General features: G+C 35.8%; 1 protein-coding gene across 2 annotated transcripts in view; it reads right to left on the bottom strand.

Annotated features, from left to right (window-relative positions):
• Positions 1 to 19,105, bottom strand: part of LOC134848487 (protein CASP-like) — a 29,058-nt gene that overhangs the window by 663 nt on the left and 9,290 nt on the right. The window contains exons 9-16 of one of the 2 annotated variants that reach the window (XM_063865963.1): positions 17,505 to 17,557; positions 16,942 to 17,147; positions 2,852 to 3,018; positions 2,582 to 2,657; positions 2,340 to 2,422; positions 991 to 1,104; positions 674 to 772; positions 93 to 295 (exon numbers count right to left, since the gene is read on the bottom strand). In XM_063865963.1, the coding sequence (XP_063722033.1) occupies positions 93 to 295; positions 674 to 772; positions 991 to 1,104; positions 2,340 to 2,422; positions 2,582 to 2,657; positions 2,852 to 3,018; positions 16,942 to 17,147; positions 17,505 to 17,557 (1,001 nt within the window). Of the gene's footprint in view, positions 1 to 92; positions 296 to 673; positions 773 to 990; positions 1,105 to 2,339; positions 2,423 to 2,581; positions 2,658 to 2,851; positions 3,019 to 7,419; positions 8,505 to 12,106; positions 12,431 to 12,569; positions 13,126 to 13,425; positions 13,576 to 14,320; positions 14,803 to 15,032; positions 15,573 to 16,941; positions 17,148 to 17,504; positions 17,558 to 19,105 lie in introns of those variants that run through there. The other variant, XM_063865962.1, reaches the window with a different exon arrangement.

Genomic DNA, 19,105 nt, shown 5'->3' on the forward strand with positions numbered 1-19,105 from the left:
AAGAACGACAGAAAAACCGGCAAGCAGAAACACTAAAAATTTTCCTTCAGCTAAATTCTTGCGAATTTTCTCGAGAAACAAAATCCACTAACTTGACTTGACACTCCTGCGAGAAAGTACTGATGTCGGTTGCACCTAGAGAGAACCTCCAGAGCACAATGAACACAAGTGCATGAAGGAGCATTGCGTAGACGAAGGCCATGATGCGCGCCTTCCGGTTGGAGAAGATCAGCTGGCCCACATTGAGCACCACTTTCTCGAACCCGGCCAGATTCGCATACTTCCTCTGGCGCTCCTAAAAACAATAAGAATCATTTCATTTTCAGACCCGAACCAAAGATAGTATGAAATTTACGTTCACAAGTTAGTTCGGCTTGAGCTGGTTAAAGACCGTTAATAAAGGCCGGTACATACATAGTCGCTGGGTCACTGACATTTACATTGGTCTTTTGATATAGCCATACAGATATGAAAATGATTCAAAACGCGATTGCTTTCTGTTTGTCTCTACTATTCACATGACCCATCTTTCTTACCTGCTTTTTAGAACCAAACTTTCATTCTTTTTCCCTTAAGTTGACGAAATTTAAAAATTGAATTTTTTTTACCCCATGCGATTTAAACAAAGCGATTCGATTATTTTCTAACTAAGAAAAGGGACAAGGAGACTAACTCGCTGACTGAAGGTGGTGAATGGGTCCAATTTATTCTCGTATTCTGCCGAGTACCTGTTCTCAACGTCATTCTTTCCACCCCCACTCTCACTACGCGACTGAAACATCACGACAATAGTTGCATCTTCAATCATATGGAAACAAACTTGAGTGAGGTTAGCTCTAACTGAAAACCCTGTTTGAGATTTAAGTCATGGAACCTATCAACGAGTGCCTTTAACTAAAGACAACCAGGATAAGCTACCGATCAGGCAATATCCCAAACAAAGCCAGAGTATTTGGCTAGTGGCAAGTCCAGCCCGCCAGGCTTGCTTACCTGGTTGTAGCTGTGGAGGTATTTGATCTTCTCATACAGCTGCACATTGTCAGTTCTCAGCTTGTCACACTCTCCTCTCAGAACAGAGATCTTCTGCTGGTAGCCTTTGTTCTCCTAAACACAAACAGAATTTTAACAATAATAATAATGATCATAATAATAATAATCATAATAATAATAAACTGGTTGCAACTTAGATTCAGTTGACTGTAACATTTGAGAACATTGGCAACAAAATGAAATCTCATTGCGAGAACGCCGTGGAATTTTGCAGATAGTTTTCAGTCGCCTCTAATTTTTTCAGCAACCTCATCATCCAAGTAAGTCCAACTCAGACTCCATGTGTATTCAGACTGCAATAAAATATTTTTCCGTCGTTTTCAAATGTAAAAAATATAAACTTTTCTGATATCTGGCATATCCTGGCTTTGTTGAACAACTAGCACCAAATCCCATTCATCTTCGAAGGAAAGGAGCATGTTACGCGCTTCTCACTTCATTGCGGAGTAACTCAGTAGTGCGCTAGAACAACATCCAATCTGCTTGTTAATCTGAGCTGAAAACTGTTGCCTCGCCCTCAGACAACAAGCACAGATCATGGTGGGCATCTCTCAACAGAGAGCCCGAGACCACAGACGTCTCACAACCGCTAGTCCCAAATGATGGCTAAGAGGTCTACGGTCTTTGAAAAACGTAGCCGAAGAAGCCACAATTTCAGGATGTGACATTTCATGACCTAATATCAGAATATAAGGTCCAGTGTTGAACCATTTGAATATTTTAAATAAATAAAATTTAACAGCTTTCTGTCAAATGATTTCATACAGATCTGTTTAAGAGACTCTCTATAGTTAAACAGAAATATTAGTTTCAAAACTTTGTTCAGAAAAATCAATTTGCTGCTTCTGGGCCGATTTTCTGACAAACAAGCAGCTCGAAAAAATGAATTTTGCACTAGTAAGCAGTAGATTGAGGGAAAAGCGAGAGACAAATTCAAATTTTTCGATTTCTGCTAATTTCGGAATCTGCTTCCATTCTTTCGCAAATTACCCAAATATAGTTTTTTTGTCAATTATAGATTTTATTTGACAGTTTTAACAGATTCAAGTTTTTAAATTAAATTTATTTACTACACATCTTTTAAAAATCTGTAACGCAAAATACTTAAATTGCAGAAACTTTCCAAACAATCACGATTCATTTAACTTCAATAAGGTTCTCACTTTTACGATTTTCTAATACTTTGACTGGCTAATGATAAACTGTTGTACTTCTATCGCGAACAATTCCCCGATGCACATAAACCTCCTGTTGTAAATAGTAGGATATAGAACAAAACTATCAATTACCACTTCCAGCTCCTGGTTGCGTGCCTTGAACCTCTCGCGTTGACTGGACACAATTGACAGCAGCGTGTTTTCGGGCTCGCTCTCTAAAACATTTTTAACAGCCGTTTTTTCATGTTAAACGCAGATTTCCTTAAATTGGTGGATCAAATAAAGATACGATTGTAGGTTCCCAAAACTTTTTATTGAATAATTGTATTCTTTTCGAGTTTTCTAACTAACTAGTCCCCACATCAGCTACATACCTTCAACCTTCTCTTGCACTGCAGCTGCAAGCAATTTTTGCTCAGTCGTGAAATCAGAGTCTGAACTGCCTTCAATCTAAAAACAAAAAAAAATAAAAGAAAATTTAACACTTAAAATTCTTCTGAATAAACGCCAAACTAATTAATCAAGTTAATTTAGTTTAACCAAACTAAACTTTCCTGCAAGACTTTTCCTTAATAAAAAAAACCCAATCCCATACCACCTGTTTTTATCAAACAGGAATATATTTTGTTCAGCAGTAATATTACCGAGAAGGGTGGTGGTGGGTTGGGGGCTCCGTCTCCTTCTGTCCTGAACTTAGAGAACTGTTGATTGACACTTGACAGGTCCTTCTCTAACTGGTTTATCAACATACTCTGCTCCTCAGTGGTCCTGTTGGCCATCTTCAACTCAACTTCAACCACCGATAATCGCTCTGTTCAATACACAGAAAACAGAATTTATACAAAACATTACTTCGATAAATAAAAAAAAGAGGGGAAAAAATTCATTTAAACTCATTTTTTTTCAATACTAGCCCATGACTCGCATCTACGGTGCTTCAAGGAAATCGTTGAACATAAAAACAGCTTCCTAAAACTTTAACAAAAACAGCGATATTTAATGGAGCCGTAAAGTTAAACTGGGCTCATCCATCAGGGGTTTCTATTTCATTAACACAACGATGTATAAATCAAGTTTTAGGATATTTTCGACCAAAATGGTAATATCTCCAAATTAATGAATTTCATCAGATTTCAACGGAAGAAGGACATTAAAAGGCAAAAAGATCAAAAAGAAAAATGTTTTCTCTGGTACAGATTAACATTAGATGAGTTTGAACAACATTTATACAAAATGCACCATAGAGGACAGCTGAAAAAACCATGGAGATCACATGCTGTGCTGCCCTAGTCTTAAACAAGTAACATGGCGGATAAAATTTTATTCGTTGAAGTGTACCTCCTGACAACAAACAAACAACAGGGCTGAGATTTTCAAGTTTTGATGGTTTTTGAAAAATATTTTAAGAAAATATATTTTAAGAATATTTTAAGAAACGCCACATCTGGGAAACCGAGAGGATTTTAACAGTAGATTTTAGAGGTCAAATTTGTAACCCATGATTGGCGTCTGACAGCACCCGACCATGGGGTTGAGAATTTCAAACTCTGGTTGAGAATATCAAACTCTGGTTGTTGTTTTGAAAAAAAAAACACAGACAACGCCGTATCTCGGAAACCAAAAGGAAGGATTTGAAAAAATGGACAACAGATTTGTAAACCCTGAGTGTACCCTGACAGCAACCAACATGAGGTTAAGAATTTTAAATTTTATTAGTTTTTTAATCCAATTTTTAGAGAAAAAAATCATAAAAATAGCACATCACTTAAATTGAAAGGATTTGATTATTCATTTTTGAAAGCCAGATTTGCAACCCCTGAGTATAACCTAACAGCACACCACCATAAGGTTGACAATTTCAAATTGGGTGAAATAAACGAACAAAAATCTTGAAAGTTTGCGTTGCTAGTAAAGTAAAAATGTAGATTTGAAGCATTGACTCTCCAGCAGATTTTAAAAGATCGACTCGATTAAATATTTTAAACTTTGCAATGTATTGGCCTCTTAACAGGTCAACATAGGGAGGCCTCTCAAACATATGTCAAATGAAACACTGGTGAAAGAACAAAGATATTGACAGAAGAATCCCACATACACATAACACTATACTGCCCTCCCCCTCCCAAGCTGGCATCATAGATACAATACAGCCTTACAAATGGTCTATCAATCATAAAATTGAATTTTTTTATGCATTGCAATATACTATATAGCTTAACCGTGCAAAAATTATTTCCTAAAACATGCAAAAACTAAAAGATAATATCTTAAGCATGTCAACATAGGGACTTCAGAAAGAAATGCGACGTGAAACGCCAATTAAATAATAGATAGATTAAGCAGGTCTGATTTATAACTCAGCAATTAAAGCCAATCGATTTTTAGCTGCCCATTTTAAGGAAACAAGAAACATTTGGCCACAAAAGGTAGTTTTTGTTTAAAATAAGTTCTTTCATTGCTCACTGACTAGACTACTTTAGCATCGAAGATTCCATTTCCAAATTCTTTATTGACCATCATGAACATTTTGGAAGTAAAGTTAATCAATTGATTGGCAAACAAGATGAAATTACGTAAACGAAAAATTAGGATGCCTAAAATTGAATCATATCGAATCTTGATGAAACTAAAAAGTTGACAAAATAGTGCACAAAATAAGCATTCAACTTAGAATAAAATATTTTCCCTGATCTTCCCATATCAGAAGTTTGGCTAAAATTTGCTAATTTTAAGTGATCTTAACGCAACAGCGATTAATCCTTCGCTAAACAAGGTTAAGCAGTTCTTTTGCTCTTTTTTTGAAATTTTGGAGAATAACGCTAGGATCTAGCTAACTAAGGTTACTTACGACAAGATGCTCAAAAAATACGTCGTAAAAATGGCGTTCTTATTTTGTCCGTGATGCGATAAAATACATACTTTGAAAAGGCTCGATAATACTAAATACGGCACCTTTGACAGCAGTTTTCGTCGAGAAAAAAAATTAAAAATGCGGCAAAAAAAATCGGAACTAATTTTACTGGAGTAAATTTAAGTCTTCACGGCTGGAATAAAAGCTTACTCTAAAACTTTTACTTTAACTATGCTCGCTCGCTTTATTCGCTTGAAAATGAACCATAAATCAAAAACTTCGAACTGGTTTTTCTCGACATTGAGAAAAACGTTTTGAAAATTTGAAATCACAACTGATAAGGTTTTAAAATGATAGATCACTAGACCCATTCCGATGATTTTTTATGATACCTAGTTTTGCTTAGAAAAAAGTGGACAAAAAATAAGTCTCATCCGAAACAATAGCTTTCAATTGAATTTATAAAACTTTTTTAACAACCCCAAATATTATCTGATATCATCTATCCAATTATAAAAACATCCTACGCCATATAATTCCTTACTTACCACTGTGATATAGTCGGAACAATAACCAATAACATATTCGGAAAGCCTGATACTAATCTCCTTGACGAGAACCATTTTGAAAGTAGACGAAGTCTGAGGGCGAAAAAATTATCCGAATATTCCGGACTAACCGTTCTTTGTAGAAATGAGCTTCACCAATAAAAAATTCAAATTTTTCTGTCGAAGAATTTTTGCTACGTTAGGCCGATCAATTGCCACTTTAAAACATTTCAAAATAAAATCAAAACAAGCTTACTACAACAATAATTTTAACAGCATAAATAACAAAAAGTATACAGAAAAAACATACGCAATTCTAATAACATAGCCAAGAGACAATTCACGCAAGTCAATAAACGCAAGTAAACAGAAAAAAACTGACTTCTTTTGCGGAAAAAATCACAACTTTTGAAATCCAAAGAAAAAAGCAGATGGCCTTAAAGCTCTTAGAAATTCTAGAACAATTTATGATTGGACCTTTTTTTCATAACATTAACTCATTTTCAGAAAAGTGGATCAATAGTTAAAATTTTAATTCCGCTGAAAATTAAAATCTTTAAAATAAATTCCCTTTTCGAGACTGGAACTCGTTCACGTTTTTTCGCTTCCGTATTACGAAAGTCAATCAGTGAAAAAATTTGCCAAAGCGCCTAAAAAAATACGATTTCATAATACCTAATTTTGTCGAACAGGAAATTTTTTGCATTCTAAATTACGTAATTGAAAATCTTTGATTTGAAAAAAAAATCAGTAAAAAAAATATTAAAAATCAGATTAGGAAAACAGACAATTTACAGAACTTTCAATTTTAGTAGAAACAAAATTCATGCTTTACAATAGTACCAGATAAAATGAATTCAATTTTAAAAAACGGAAATTGAACCGACAGAAACTAGGCAGAAAACCACGAACCCAAAAAAAATTAAAGTTCCACATTTTTTCGAGATTATTTGAAAAAAAAATTCATCAATAAATTGTGTTAATAAAGGGGGATTAATAAATACCATTTTCAATATAAGAATTCTATCTCGGTTTTCGTGACCTACCTTTACACTTTTGATGTTCGATAGAGGAGTTCGCCTTCCTTTTAACAAAGGAAATGAACAAAACTTAAAAAGAAATCAAAAATCGAACCGCGAAAATGTACATTAGAGCGTTTACAAATTTCAAGACTTACCCTAAAAAATAATTATGACCTAAAAGAATCATCACTACCTTCATTGACTCTAAAAAAGTTCGAATAACTAACTTTTAGTTTAAGGAAGGATGGAATTCACCAAAACCGCTATTTTAACTGCTCCAAACTAACAGAATCGTCAAAAAAACTTCAACGTGCCACAAATTACCAGACAACCAACTGGCATATGTCCAAAATACTTACTATTCAAATATAGTAAAGTTACGCATTTGTCTGTAGTAAACCTCAATATTCGATAGAAACTACGACCTATAATTTTCCTTTTACGAGAAAGTGACGTTTAGAAAAAAAAGGCAATTCATTTTTTATCAGCCTGACAAACATTTTCCTATGCAATACCTAACTCCTATTAGCTCGCAGGATATAACATTAATATCATGTACTGCCAAAACTGAACTTGAACCAGGACACACAGCCAACAGACATTTTTCAACTTTTGGATTTCTAAGAAACAACTATATCAATCTATATCGCTTTCGACTTCATGACTGAAGTTTCACGGACAAAACTAACCCAGTAAACGAAAACTAATTCAATGATTAACTTTTTTTATTCCGGTCGGTTTTGAAATTTTTTCCGCGTTCTAGGTCTTAAAGCACTTAGTAATTCATTTATAATAAAAAACGTTGTAACCATAATTATTATTCTAAGACTTCGTGCACTTGCATTATTTATTTACAAACAAATGATTTAACTTTAAACTAAGAAATATTAGCACATCGACATATTGCCTCAAACATGCTCTAAAACTGTTTAAAATACAATTACAAGTTGGTGTAGAGTTGTTAAAATCGTTTCTCGTATATTTTTTTCGCATTGAATAGATGAACGAATTTCGGCATGTATTCACGAATCCGAGTCTGTACTATCTCCCCAAGGATCGCCTTGGGAAGTTGACGCCAAGTTGCTTTGCATTTTTGAAATTAAACTCATCGCTTCTAATTGGTCATTCCATGGTTCACTCTCCAACTTTAATGTTGTTTCTAAAGCCTCAATTCTAGCCTTTCGTTTTCTGTTGCCTTCATTATTTCCAAGACTTGACTCTGATATCCCGTTTTCATTATTATCGCCAGTTAAAGTTTTCTCTTTTTTAGCTTCAATTTTCGATCTCGAGCATGAATCTAGCTTATCAACAGAGACATTTTTCGATTGCACTGAAGAAACTTGTATTTCTAAGTTGGGTGAAATACCAATCGAGTCTGACCCAAATTCATTGCTTTCAGTTACAGTTCCCAAAAAGTTATATGGAGATTTCGGTTGAACAACCGCCGTGTTCGGACTATTTTCAAGGTCAAAGCAGTTTAGACTATCAAACTCGCTTGAACTATCATCGCCTAATCCCAGCGCATTTAGCAATCCATTTCCGCTTTCGTCGTTGTCGTCAGCACTCAAATAACTTCGGACGAAATCCGCGGCTGCCGCTTCAACTTTAGCGTCATTTGCAGACTTGATTTGTGATACATTCGAATCCCAATTATCCATTGTCATTATACTATTTTCGCCTGATGCAGGTGATTTCTGGGAATCGGGCGACATTTTGTCGACGTAAGAAGCTAGTTGTTGAATTGTTGCGTCACTGAAGCTCGTTGTCTTTTTGGGAGCTGTTTTTTCATTGGTTGTGCTGCAACTTGTGTCCACTGTTTTTGCTCGCTTGGCGGATGGAGGTCCGTCTACATACACTTTTGGCATCCTTGTTGAATCTGCAAAACAATTCAAAATTTTAAGACTAAATTTACCAAAAACAAAATGGAAAACAAATCTATCTAAACCAAACATCACTCTTCTTAGACAGTACCACGCAGGTGAATTTCTGATTTCATTTTGAAAACTTCTGAATAAATCGTGTTTTTATCTTCTCTAATTTTCTTCATCTCTAATTTTTAGTAAATAGAGATGTCCTCTGATCAAAACTGGATACTAGAACATAGCCAACAAAAGGTTGCAGAAGAGTCATTGAACGCAAGTAAACAAAAAAAAATCACTTACTTTTTATGAAAAAATCTCGAAAGACCCTCGAAGTTCAAAGAAAAAAAAAGATGGTCTTTAAGCTCTTTGAATTTCTAGAACAAATCATGAATGCCACTTTTTTTTCAAAATAAGCCCAATTTGAGAAAACTAAATTATTAGGTAAACTTTTTACTCCGCTGGGAAATCTGGAAACTTAATTACACCTTCAAATTAGAAGTCGATGACGTTTATCGAGACCTTAACACTTTTGCTGTCCGATGGTAAAACTTAAAAGGAAATCAAGTCACACCGCGAACAAGTAAATTTGAGTCCAAGAATTTTCCTGAAAAAAACATCGACCTATATAGAGTCTGAACTACATTCATCGACATTGCCTTATTCGACATTTCTGAGTCAAAACGCTAGAAGTAACTTATTCTTTGATTCACATTTATATTTTCACGCCACTTGTAATGGAAACTAAATCTTTCACGCCACTAAAACTGAGCTGAAATCTAATATCATAAACAAAGGCGATAGAAAAATTGCGATACAAAAATTTAATACAGAGGCGAAGCTGCACTTTGCAAACACCAGCGAAAATATGACCGATAACGCTACTGGGAAAAACTGAATTAGTAAAATTTTGAGTCTGCAAAACTTCTCCAATGATGCACGCCAATTATGAATCTACATAATTGCCAAGTGACGCAAGCCAATTATGACGCATTAGCAGTACTAGTCAATTTGAAGAAAAAAATTACCAATTAACATGCCTCAATTTATGGAGTGGACGCATTTTAACTAGTATACCAAAAAGTTCATTCAACATATCCAACCCAGCCCAGATTCGAACCCTCTTATTTTGTTGCGGGTCTTCTTTCCTACCTCTACGCTACAAATCCATGATACCTTGAAGCTAAAGTTCTATTTTTAATATAAACAGTGGCTGTACTTAATAGCTCGGTTGAAAAACAGAAGCAAAATATACACAGGCGAAGCTGCGCTTCGCAAACACTTACGAGAACGCGACCGAAAACAGCTCTATCATGTGAAATAAGGAAAGGTAGAAATAAGCCACGAATTAGCAGAAACTCAGCTGTGTAGGATTCGAATCTGCGGCCGACTACAATCAAGAGATTTTGGATCTCGCGCACTATCCAATCAGCCACACAAGCGCTACAACCGACAAACACTTGGCACGAATAAAGCAGCTACATATGCTAATAAATTGCCAATGCAAAAGTGGCACAAAAAACAAATAGACTCAATAACTTGGAATATAACAAAGTGAAGGCATCCACACTAACTTTGCATGTAACAAATCACAAGTCAGCAAAAGTGGCACCAAAAACAAATAGACTCAATAACTTGGAATATAACAAAGTGAAGGCATCCACACTAACTTTGCATGTAACAAATCACAAAGCACAAAGCCACATTATGTATAAATTGAGCATTTCAAAAAATTGCGATTTATATTTTATCGAGTTTTCATTATTGTTATGCTATTTGAAACAAATCACTTTTTTCGGCTCATTTGATTAATTGAAAATTCATCTACTGTGTTAACTTCTTACTATTCAAATATCAAAGCACATGCAATGAAAAAGCTGTAAAGGTGCCCCAAAAGTGGCACCAATGTTTGCTAGAACACTCGCGAGCTTCGCGAGTGTTCGTACTAAAACACTCGCTTCGCAAGTATAATAACATTGAGTTTCAAGACAATTATCTGAGACAGCCTGAACATATCACAAAACTGATAACATAGTAAACAGACAATCCTGAAACCCTGGAAAAACAACGCGACCTGAATATCATCTAAGCTTGTTCGTAAACACTTAATAGAATATGCATTTTTTATACGAGTTGTAGTTTATATGGATAAGCCAAAAACTGGGAGTCAAGGATGCACTTCGCGAACAAAAGCGAAAACCAATTAACTGCTGAAAACACCAGATCTTATGATGAAAAAAAGTTGCCTGACAAAATGCACCATACTGCAGGTCACAGCAACCATGTATGTTCAAAAATACAATGAGCAAACATAGCCAATATTCCGAATCCTTTAACGAGCAAATACTTAGCTGCAAAAATTTGTGCAGACGCCAGTTGATGAACCTAAATGTTTTTATTAAAACCTAATAGCAATGAGAAAACTTAAAATTGAAATCCACTTTCAAGATTCATGGTTCAAGGCGTTTTGGAAAGTAAACCGGTAACAAATAAGCAGACGAATGATAGCATTGAAATTCAAAGAATTCCATGCCTATTAAAAAACAGAGGCAAATCGGAGGTTCGCATCAGTTGCAATACAAAGCAAGCATAGCATTGCACGCTAGCGCGTGAAAATAAAAAGAACATGAATTAGATTGTTTATAATTGATACTTTTTTCTCCAAATTATCCCATTTAGAACAAACTTGATCCAACGGCAATTTTTATAGCCAGCCGACAGAAACTTGTAAAAGAGTTAATGAACGCAAGTACAGAAAAAATATTGAGTTTCTTTTTTTTGGAAAAATCTCAACTTTCATGATTCAAAGACAAAAATAGATGGTCATAAAGCTCTTTTGAGTTCTAAAACCATTTATGACACTTTTTCGATGAAAATAACCCAATTTGAGAAAACTAGGCTGGATCAGTCGATAAAATTTTAATGTCGCTGGTAAAAACAGAAAACTAAAATCCACTTCCAAAATTAGAAGTCGTTCTCATTTTTCGTGACCTCTAAACTTTTGCTGTTCGATGGCGGCATTTGTCTAGCTTTTAACGAAGGAAAAGAACTGAACTTAAGAATTTAAAAATTAAACCGCGAAAAATTAAACTTGAGCGTGAACGAATTTTTACGACTTTTCCCGCTAAAATAAACGAGAAAAAAATAATCAAGACTTTTTAAGTGTTTTAACTACGTGAATTGACACTTGTTTAATCCCTTATGTTTTTACACAGAGGCAAACCTTCGTTTCGCAAACACTAGCGAGAATATGACAAGAAGCAGCTCTATAAACTGCAATAAAAAGTAGAAAAAAGCCTCAAATTAGTTTAAAGAATCGGCTACGTCTCGAATTCAAACCTGCGACCTAGAGATTATGAGTCTCACACACTAAACACTCAGCTACGGACGCTTAATAATCCACAAATACTAGCCACAAATAAAGCAGAGAACAGATTCTACGCAATTTCTTATGTTACGGTGAAAATTTCATGAGTGAACACTTTTTATTATTATTTTTATTTGCGAGTTACGTTAGAACAAAAAAAGTTCGTACTATTACACATACGCTCGCAAGCTGCTAAGTGTAAATAATCAGTCTGTTAAACCGAGAAAAATCTCGAAGTTAGTTACTATTAACCTTCACTTGACGACAGCGGCTGCGGTACTACAGAATCCCCAAAGGAGTCCACCAGAGGAAAACTAGTCGGGTTATTGGCCCATATCTGCAGTCTAATATATGCTTCCTTCACTCTTCTATGCAACCCCCTCCAAGGTCGAGGTTTGTTCAGCAAGTCGCAAACTGAAGCCTGACAGAGACCCAAGATATTTTCTCCCAGCACTTTTTGGCCTATCGATCTGGTTGACATAAGAACTTTGACTTGGTCTGTTAGTCTTAAAGTGTCGAGTCCGTAAAGTGAATAACTGTCGAAGATTTCATCCGTGAGTTTAATCGAACGACGTGCTGAAAAATACCACAAATAAAGCCACTTGTATCATAAAATTTCAACAAGTTTCGAATTGTCACCACGTAAGCCTCTTAAAATAAAAACGCAGGTTTTGCTTGGCTTTTTTAAACGCAGTTTTAGAGCATTTTAACTTACGTTTTGTGCTCTTGACGTTGCATGAAGAAATAATGTGAAGGCTCTTCGCTTGTATCTGCAACTTATGCGAAGTCGAATTGGACATCCTCAGAGCTTGTGCTTTCTCCTCCGCCAATTTCAAACTATGACAATATCTATTTGCACGTACTGTACTCATTTTTTCCACCCTGCTTGATTCTGTATTTAGCGAGTTGAACAATAAGAAATCATTCAAATCTGATTCCGATCTGATAACAGTCGGACCCGGTCTAGGTAGAATTCTCGGAGGAGTAATTTTCGGAACATTGAGGACAACTTCTCTAGTCGCTTTCGGGGCGGCGACTGATGATACCGATTGCACTTTTGGCAGCTGTTGTATTGCTGAGTTGTTGCTACGAGCCTGAAGGGTTGAGTTGTTGGTCTTAATTGAGTCGTTCGTCATATTTGGCGTGTTTTTCTTCTCAGATATTTGCTGCATGTTTGACAAGACATCGCTGAGGAAATTCGAGTTAAGTTGTTTCAGTCTTTCTACACCGGAGCTGTCCTCGAGCCACTTTTGCATTCTGATGTAGGACGCCTGTATTATGAACGAACTTGTTATATGACTCCATTCTAGTTTGGTGACAGTTTGGGGATTTGAAATCGATTGGTGACACAAAAGATGTGTATTTAAAACATATTCTGCGAAAAAACATCGAAGCGCTTTATATTTGTTGAAGAAAACATAGCCGAAACGATTAAAACACAATTGACAACTGAATAGTTGAAAGAACTTTAAATTACTTGCTCTCGCAATCGAAAACAGTAAATAGTATTTTAAATAACTCAAACAAAATTTTAATTCTTAAATCAGGGAATATTTTACGTATGCTCGCACCTGTCCTTTGCTGGTTGTCAGTCCCCATGGTTTTGGGTGCAGTAATAAGTCCGACACTGAGCTCTGCGACATTCCAAGGATGTAATGGCCAAACACTCTTTGGGAGATCGAGTTGTTCTCGAGTATACGACGCACTTTCTCAGCCAAAATCTGCAATAAAAAATCAGTCAAAAATAGTATTAACTCCGAAAGGATCAAACATAGCCAACTGACAGAGTAACGAACGCAAGGAAACTGAAAAAAAAATCAACTAGTTTTTTCAAAAATCTTCAACTTTTGAATTTCGAATAGAAAAATAGATGGCCTTAAAGCTCTTTGAATTTGTAGAACAACTTATGATGGACACTTTGTTGTTAAAGAAACCCATTTTGAGAAAACTGGATCAATAGGTAAATTTTTTATTTCGCTGGGAAATCTGATAATTAATTTCCATTTTCGAAATTAGAAGTCGATCACGTTTTTCGTGACCGTTACAATTTTGCTGTTCGATAGTGCGTTTGCCTTCCTTTTAACAATAGAAATGCACTGGACTTAAAAAGAAATCACCGCGAAAAATCAAAATTGAGCGTGAACAAATTTTAAAACTTTTTCCTGAAAAGAAAACAAAAAAAATCAGCAAGACCTATATAAGAGTCCTCACTACGTTCATTACTCTTAATAAACGAAAGTTTTACGAATATCATCTCCGAGCAACAAACTTAATACAGTTTAATTGAACAAAAATTTTTAAAACAGAAACTCAAGATCCCACCCAGACACATTTGGCTGCCAAAGAAACCAATCGCATTGACCAAAAGAGCCTGGCAAAGATACTTCGCTTAGCCTGACAAATAAGAGAATTAAATAACACCGATTCAGCATTATTCTTATGTGTAATTATAAAACTACCATCTACCTGAGTGTCGCAATTCGAGTACTTGGACACATCAGACGGAGTGAGAGGAGTCAACAACATTCTCCTCATCTGGGCCAGCACAGTCAGTCGAGATCCAGGTACCTTAGGACACTTCCTCCAGATACTCCTAGACGTGACCTCGTCATTATCTCCAGGAACTCCTGCCGACGTCATAGCGTCAGTCTCCGTAAACTCTTCACGAGAACTAGAAGCATCTATACTGAACTCCTCTCCCAAAACGGGACTTTTCTCGTTGTTTGTGATAGCAGAACTAGAACTTTCCGCAACTTTCGTTTCAACCGGTTCTATTTCAACTATTTCAGTTTTGATGTCTTTAATTTCAATTCCATTATCTGTTGCTCCTTGTTTACTTTGTTCCTCAGTAGAACTTTGCGATGCAGCCATTTCTTGTTTGGCAGAGGCGAGGATTCTTTGAATAGCTTCGTTCGTTTCTTCATCAGATTTCGGCTTATTTTGCTCTTCTGGAAAAAAATCAAGTCATAGCTAAATACTTCTCCGAATAATTGATGCCACTGAAAAGTTTACATCTCAGTCTTATACTAAATCAATATCAGTTTCCCGAGATTTTTCATTAATTCAAATGTAATATTTGGTTCTTTCTGTTGGTCACATAAAGAAACATCTCGGTCAAATTGTTTTTTTTTAAACTTTCAATCACTTTGTTTTCAATCAATTAGAATCATTTACTCACCCCTAGCTGCCTCTTGCTCTCGAAGCCACTTTAGCAGATCCAAGTATGCATAGAACTCTATCTGCGACAGCTCGTGAAACAGTTTCGGCTCTTCGATCAACACTCGCAAATTCGGCAAATTGAGATCGCGAGAAACCGCCTTTACACTCACTCCCAAACCCTGGATTTCCACCGATACCTTCTCTGCAATCTGTGCTGGGTTGAACAATTCTAGCGACGTTGCAGCTCCTCCGAAGACTCCCGACTGCGCACTCGATTCCGAATTGCACGTCAAACTTTCCAGGTCTGAATCTTCGTTATAATCTCGACTTCCTCCAAAGTTGAACGGAAAATTCCTCGACGTTGGAATCCCTTCATCTGCTCCTCGAAGTAAGATTGGAGTAACTCGATTTGAAGTTAGATTCAAACCTTTTTGGCAAGAAGATTGAACTTGAACGTTAAGCGACTGGTTATTTTGTGATTTCAAGAATAATGGATTCTGTACATTAATTGAGAGCGAATTAGACGCGATAATGTTGGATCCTTGGTCGGCTGAGTCACCTGAAAGGTTGGTTGAAAAGAAAATCATGACATACTACTTTAAAATTAACCGATCAAAAATGTTAGTTTATTTTGGTACTTCTACAATCACAGTCATGCATATTCGTTTCAACCAAACTTATAATTTCTGTGACTCATGCCTTCTATTTTTTCCAAAAAGATAAACTTAATTTTTATCTAAGATGAGCTGAGAAATTGTTTGAAACATGATCCTCAGTACTTTTAGACACAGAGGCGAAACTTCGCTTCGAAAACACTAGCCAGAACACGATAAAAAAGCAGCTCCATAAATGGCAATAAGAAAAGACAGAAATAAACCTCGAATTAGCAAAAAAAAATCGACTACGTCTGAGATTCGAAACCGCGGCCTAGACTCTAAGTATTCAGCACGGAAGCTAAAGAGATATTAGCCAAACACTAGCCACAGATAAAGCAGAGAACATAGCCAATCGAAGATTGGAAAACAGTAATGAACGATAGGCAAAATTTTTATTCCAATGGAAATCTAAAAATTGTTTCACTTCGAAACTAGATATCGTTCACGTTTTTTTGCGCCATTTCCACGTTCGTATTGGAAGAATGCTATTTACGTCACTTTTAGCAGAATTTCAATTCAACTCAAAAAGTGCATATATACCTAAGTGCATTCATAAATGCATCAATAAGTATGAATGCACACTGTAGTTATTAGAGACTTTTAAGACTTTTCCTGAAAAAAAAAACAAAAAAAATCAGCAAGACCTATTTAAGAGTCTTCACTACGTTCATTACTTTTAAACAGATGCTATGCAATTTCCAATGCTACAGTGAAAATCCCAAATAAGTGAACAATTTTTTTTGCGAGTTAGGGTAGAAAAAAAAAGAAGATTCGTAACAATACACAAAGCTAACGCTAGTGTAATTAAACCACAAATAACGCAAACACAAAACATGCCATTACTTTTCAACCATGAAAACAACGAATTGGTCGGTTCATGAACTACCAAAACGTCATGGTTCCATGTTCGACAAAAAAAACGATTCTTGCTAAATCAATGAACTACCGGAACGTCATTGTTCCATGTTCGACAAAATAACGATTCTTGCTAAATACTACTATTGAGATTCTAAATAGTGTGGGTGATTCGAGTGTGAATAAACCAACTGAAGTATAATCCTGCTGAAAATGTCTGCGAGTATATGAACCAGCCGAAAGTTGCATCATTCCTCGTACGTCTTTCGTAATTGTGGAGACATAATTGCTTTATAATTATTGTGTAACAGATACGTGCTTTCGGCTTGTTTTTATGATAGCTGGTTTGAATTTCGGTCGGTTTATATACAACCTGTACTTCATATAACAATTTGCACAGCACCATGACATACACACCTTGAAGAGATGCATTGCTGTTCCTCAAGTTAGTAGCCTCGTTTTGAAGTTTCTTATTCTTCTCTAGAAGGAGTAGCTCTAGTGACTGTTTGCTCACAACTGAGCCTGAAATAAGATCTGGCGTCGCTGAGCTGGAGGTATTGCTGTCTTGGCCAGTCGTTTCCTCACCCGTGCTTGCGAATCCGAACTCTACTGACTTCATGATACTGGGGAAAAAAATCAAATAATCAGTAAATTCTAAGCCTTTTCGAGGGGGTTCAAAATTTTCAATTTCCAGCAACATACTGGCAGACTCTATATAGATAGACAATTCCTTAGTCAAATTCATCCACAATATTGAAGTTCTGAGTCATATTGCTGAATCTCTTTGACTTATTTCATCAACCAGAGAATCAAGTATCATCAAAACAGTATATCAGTATTTCTTCTCATAGCGCAGTCATTGGACTCTTTTTATACGCTTTTGTTGTCCCGAGAAATGAAACTGATATCCAATAATTATTTTGATCAGCATCAAAAAACCTCAAGACTGTGTAAACAAAAGTGTATTGCAATCTACTCACTTCAACTCTCGTTTAATCTCCGCGTAATCCCGCTGCTGATGCAACTTCTCCTTCTAAACACAGAAAACTCAAACATAGCCAACAGACAGTTGGAAGAGTCAGTGAACGCAAATAAACAGTAAAAATACTGACTTGTGACTAGCGAACTTTCGAAGAAAAAAATAGATGCTGTTGAAGCTCTTTGAATTTCTGGAATAACCTATGATTGGCAATTTTTCGACAACTTAAGCCCAATTTGAGACAAATGGATCAATAAGTAAAATTTATATTTCGCTGGGAAACCTGAGATTATATTTCACTTTCGAAAATAGAAGCCGATCACGTTTTTCGTGACTTTTACACTTCTGCTGTTCGATAGTGGAGCTTTCCTTCCTTTTAACAAAAGAAATGAACTGAAATAAAAAAAACTCGCATGTCAAACCGCGAAAAAGTAAACAAGAGCCTGAACAAAGACTTTTCCTGAAAAAAAACTTTAAAAAATCATCGCGACCTACAAAAAGAGTCCGCACTTTTGCAACGTATCTTAATCATCACAATTCGTCAGTCATTTATGCTCCTTTATTTTACCATTTACGTGCGAAAAGTAGATCTTTGTCAGTCTTATGACGGATCAAAGTTAACAGAGGCATAAGCAGGATATTTTCGAAAGATTTGAAAAAATTTTCGACCTTTTATGACAGCTATTTCTCTCCTGAAAAAACCAGTTTGACCATAGTTTGCAAAAACATTGAAACTGCGATCAATCAAAATTGAAAACTACAAAAAATATGATTATTTCTCGGTTAACTACGCCGCTGGTCGTTAAAAGATAGGCATGAAAATTCCATTTAAGCTTACAAATAAGTCCAAGTCCTTTATCTGTGTGGTCCAAGTCCTTTATCTGTGTGGCAATTAAGAATTCAGATCTCGTTATTAACCAAAACAATTGGAGCTTGATCTTTCATACCTATCGGTAAAACTCCGCGTTTTGACATATTAAAAACTAGCTCATCATCGGCCGACCCCAACTTTAGAACTATTATTATATGCATGCAGTTTGCTGAAAACAAGGGAATGGTATGCATTGAGCTTAGAATCATTCGCGAAGCAATAAAAACAATTTTTATTGGTAAATCTAACATGTCGTTGTAAGAATCAAGAATAATAAGTTTCCGAGAGCACTGCCCTGTGGTACTCTGCTGATAACAGTGTTTTATTGATTTTAATTCGCGGTGTTCGGTCCGCCCAGTATGATATGAATAATTTCAAAGACTTGTCAAACCCAATCAAAGCTAGTTTTTTTTTTACCAGAATAGCATGCGACACGAATTCAAATGTTTTTGGAAATTCTAGATACAAAACCAGCTATTCGACATTTTCCACCAAATCGAAAAGGCTATATCAAGAAAAGTCAACATTTCGGGCGTTGATATAAATAAAACATAGATGTCAATGTCAATGAAAAAGGAAACCATAAAAAATGATTGATTTACTTTAAAACCCGTAAAAACTCAAACTGCAGCGTGCACAAAACAGACTTTTTCCTTGAAGGAAAAATATATAGCCAACGAAAATTTGGAACAGAGTCATGAACTCATGACAACAATAAAAAATATATTGAC

The sequence above is a fragment of the Symsagittifera roscoffensis genome, chromosome 6, assembly GCF_963678635.1.
Source record: "Symsagittifera roscoffensis chromosome 6, txSymRosc1.1, whole genome shotgun sequence".
NCBI classification, from domain to species: Eukaryota; Metazoa; Xenacoelomorpha; order Acoela; family Convolutidae; genus Symsagittifera; species Symsagittifera roscoffensis.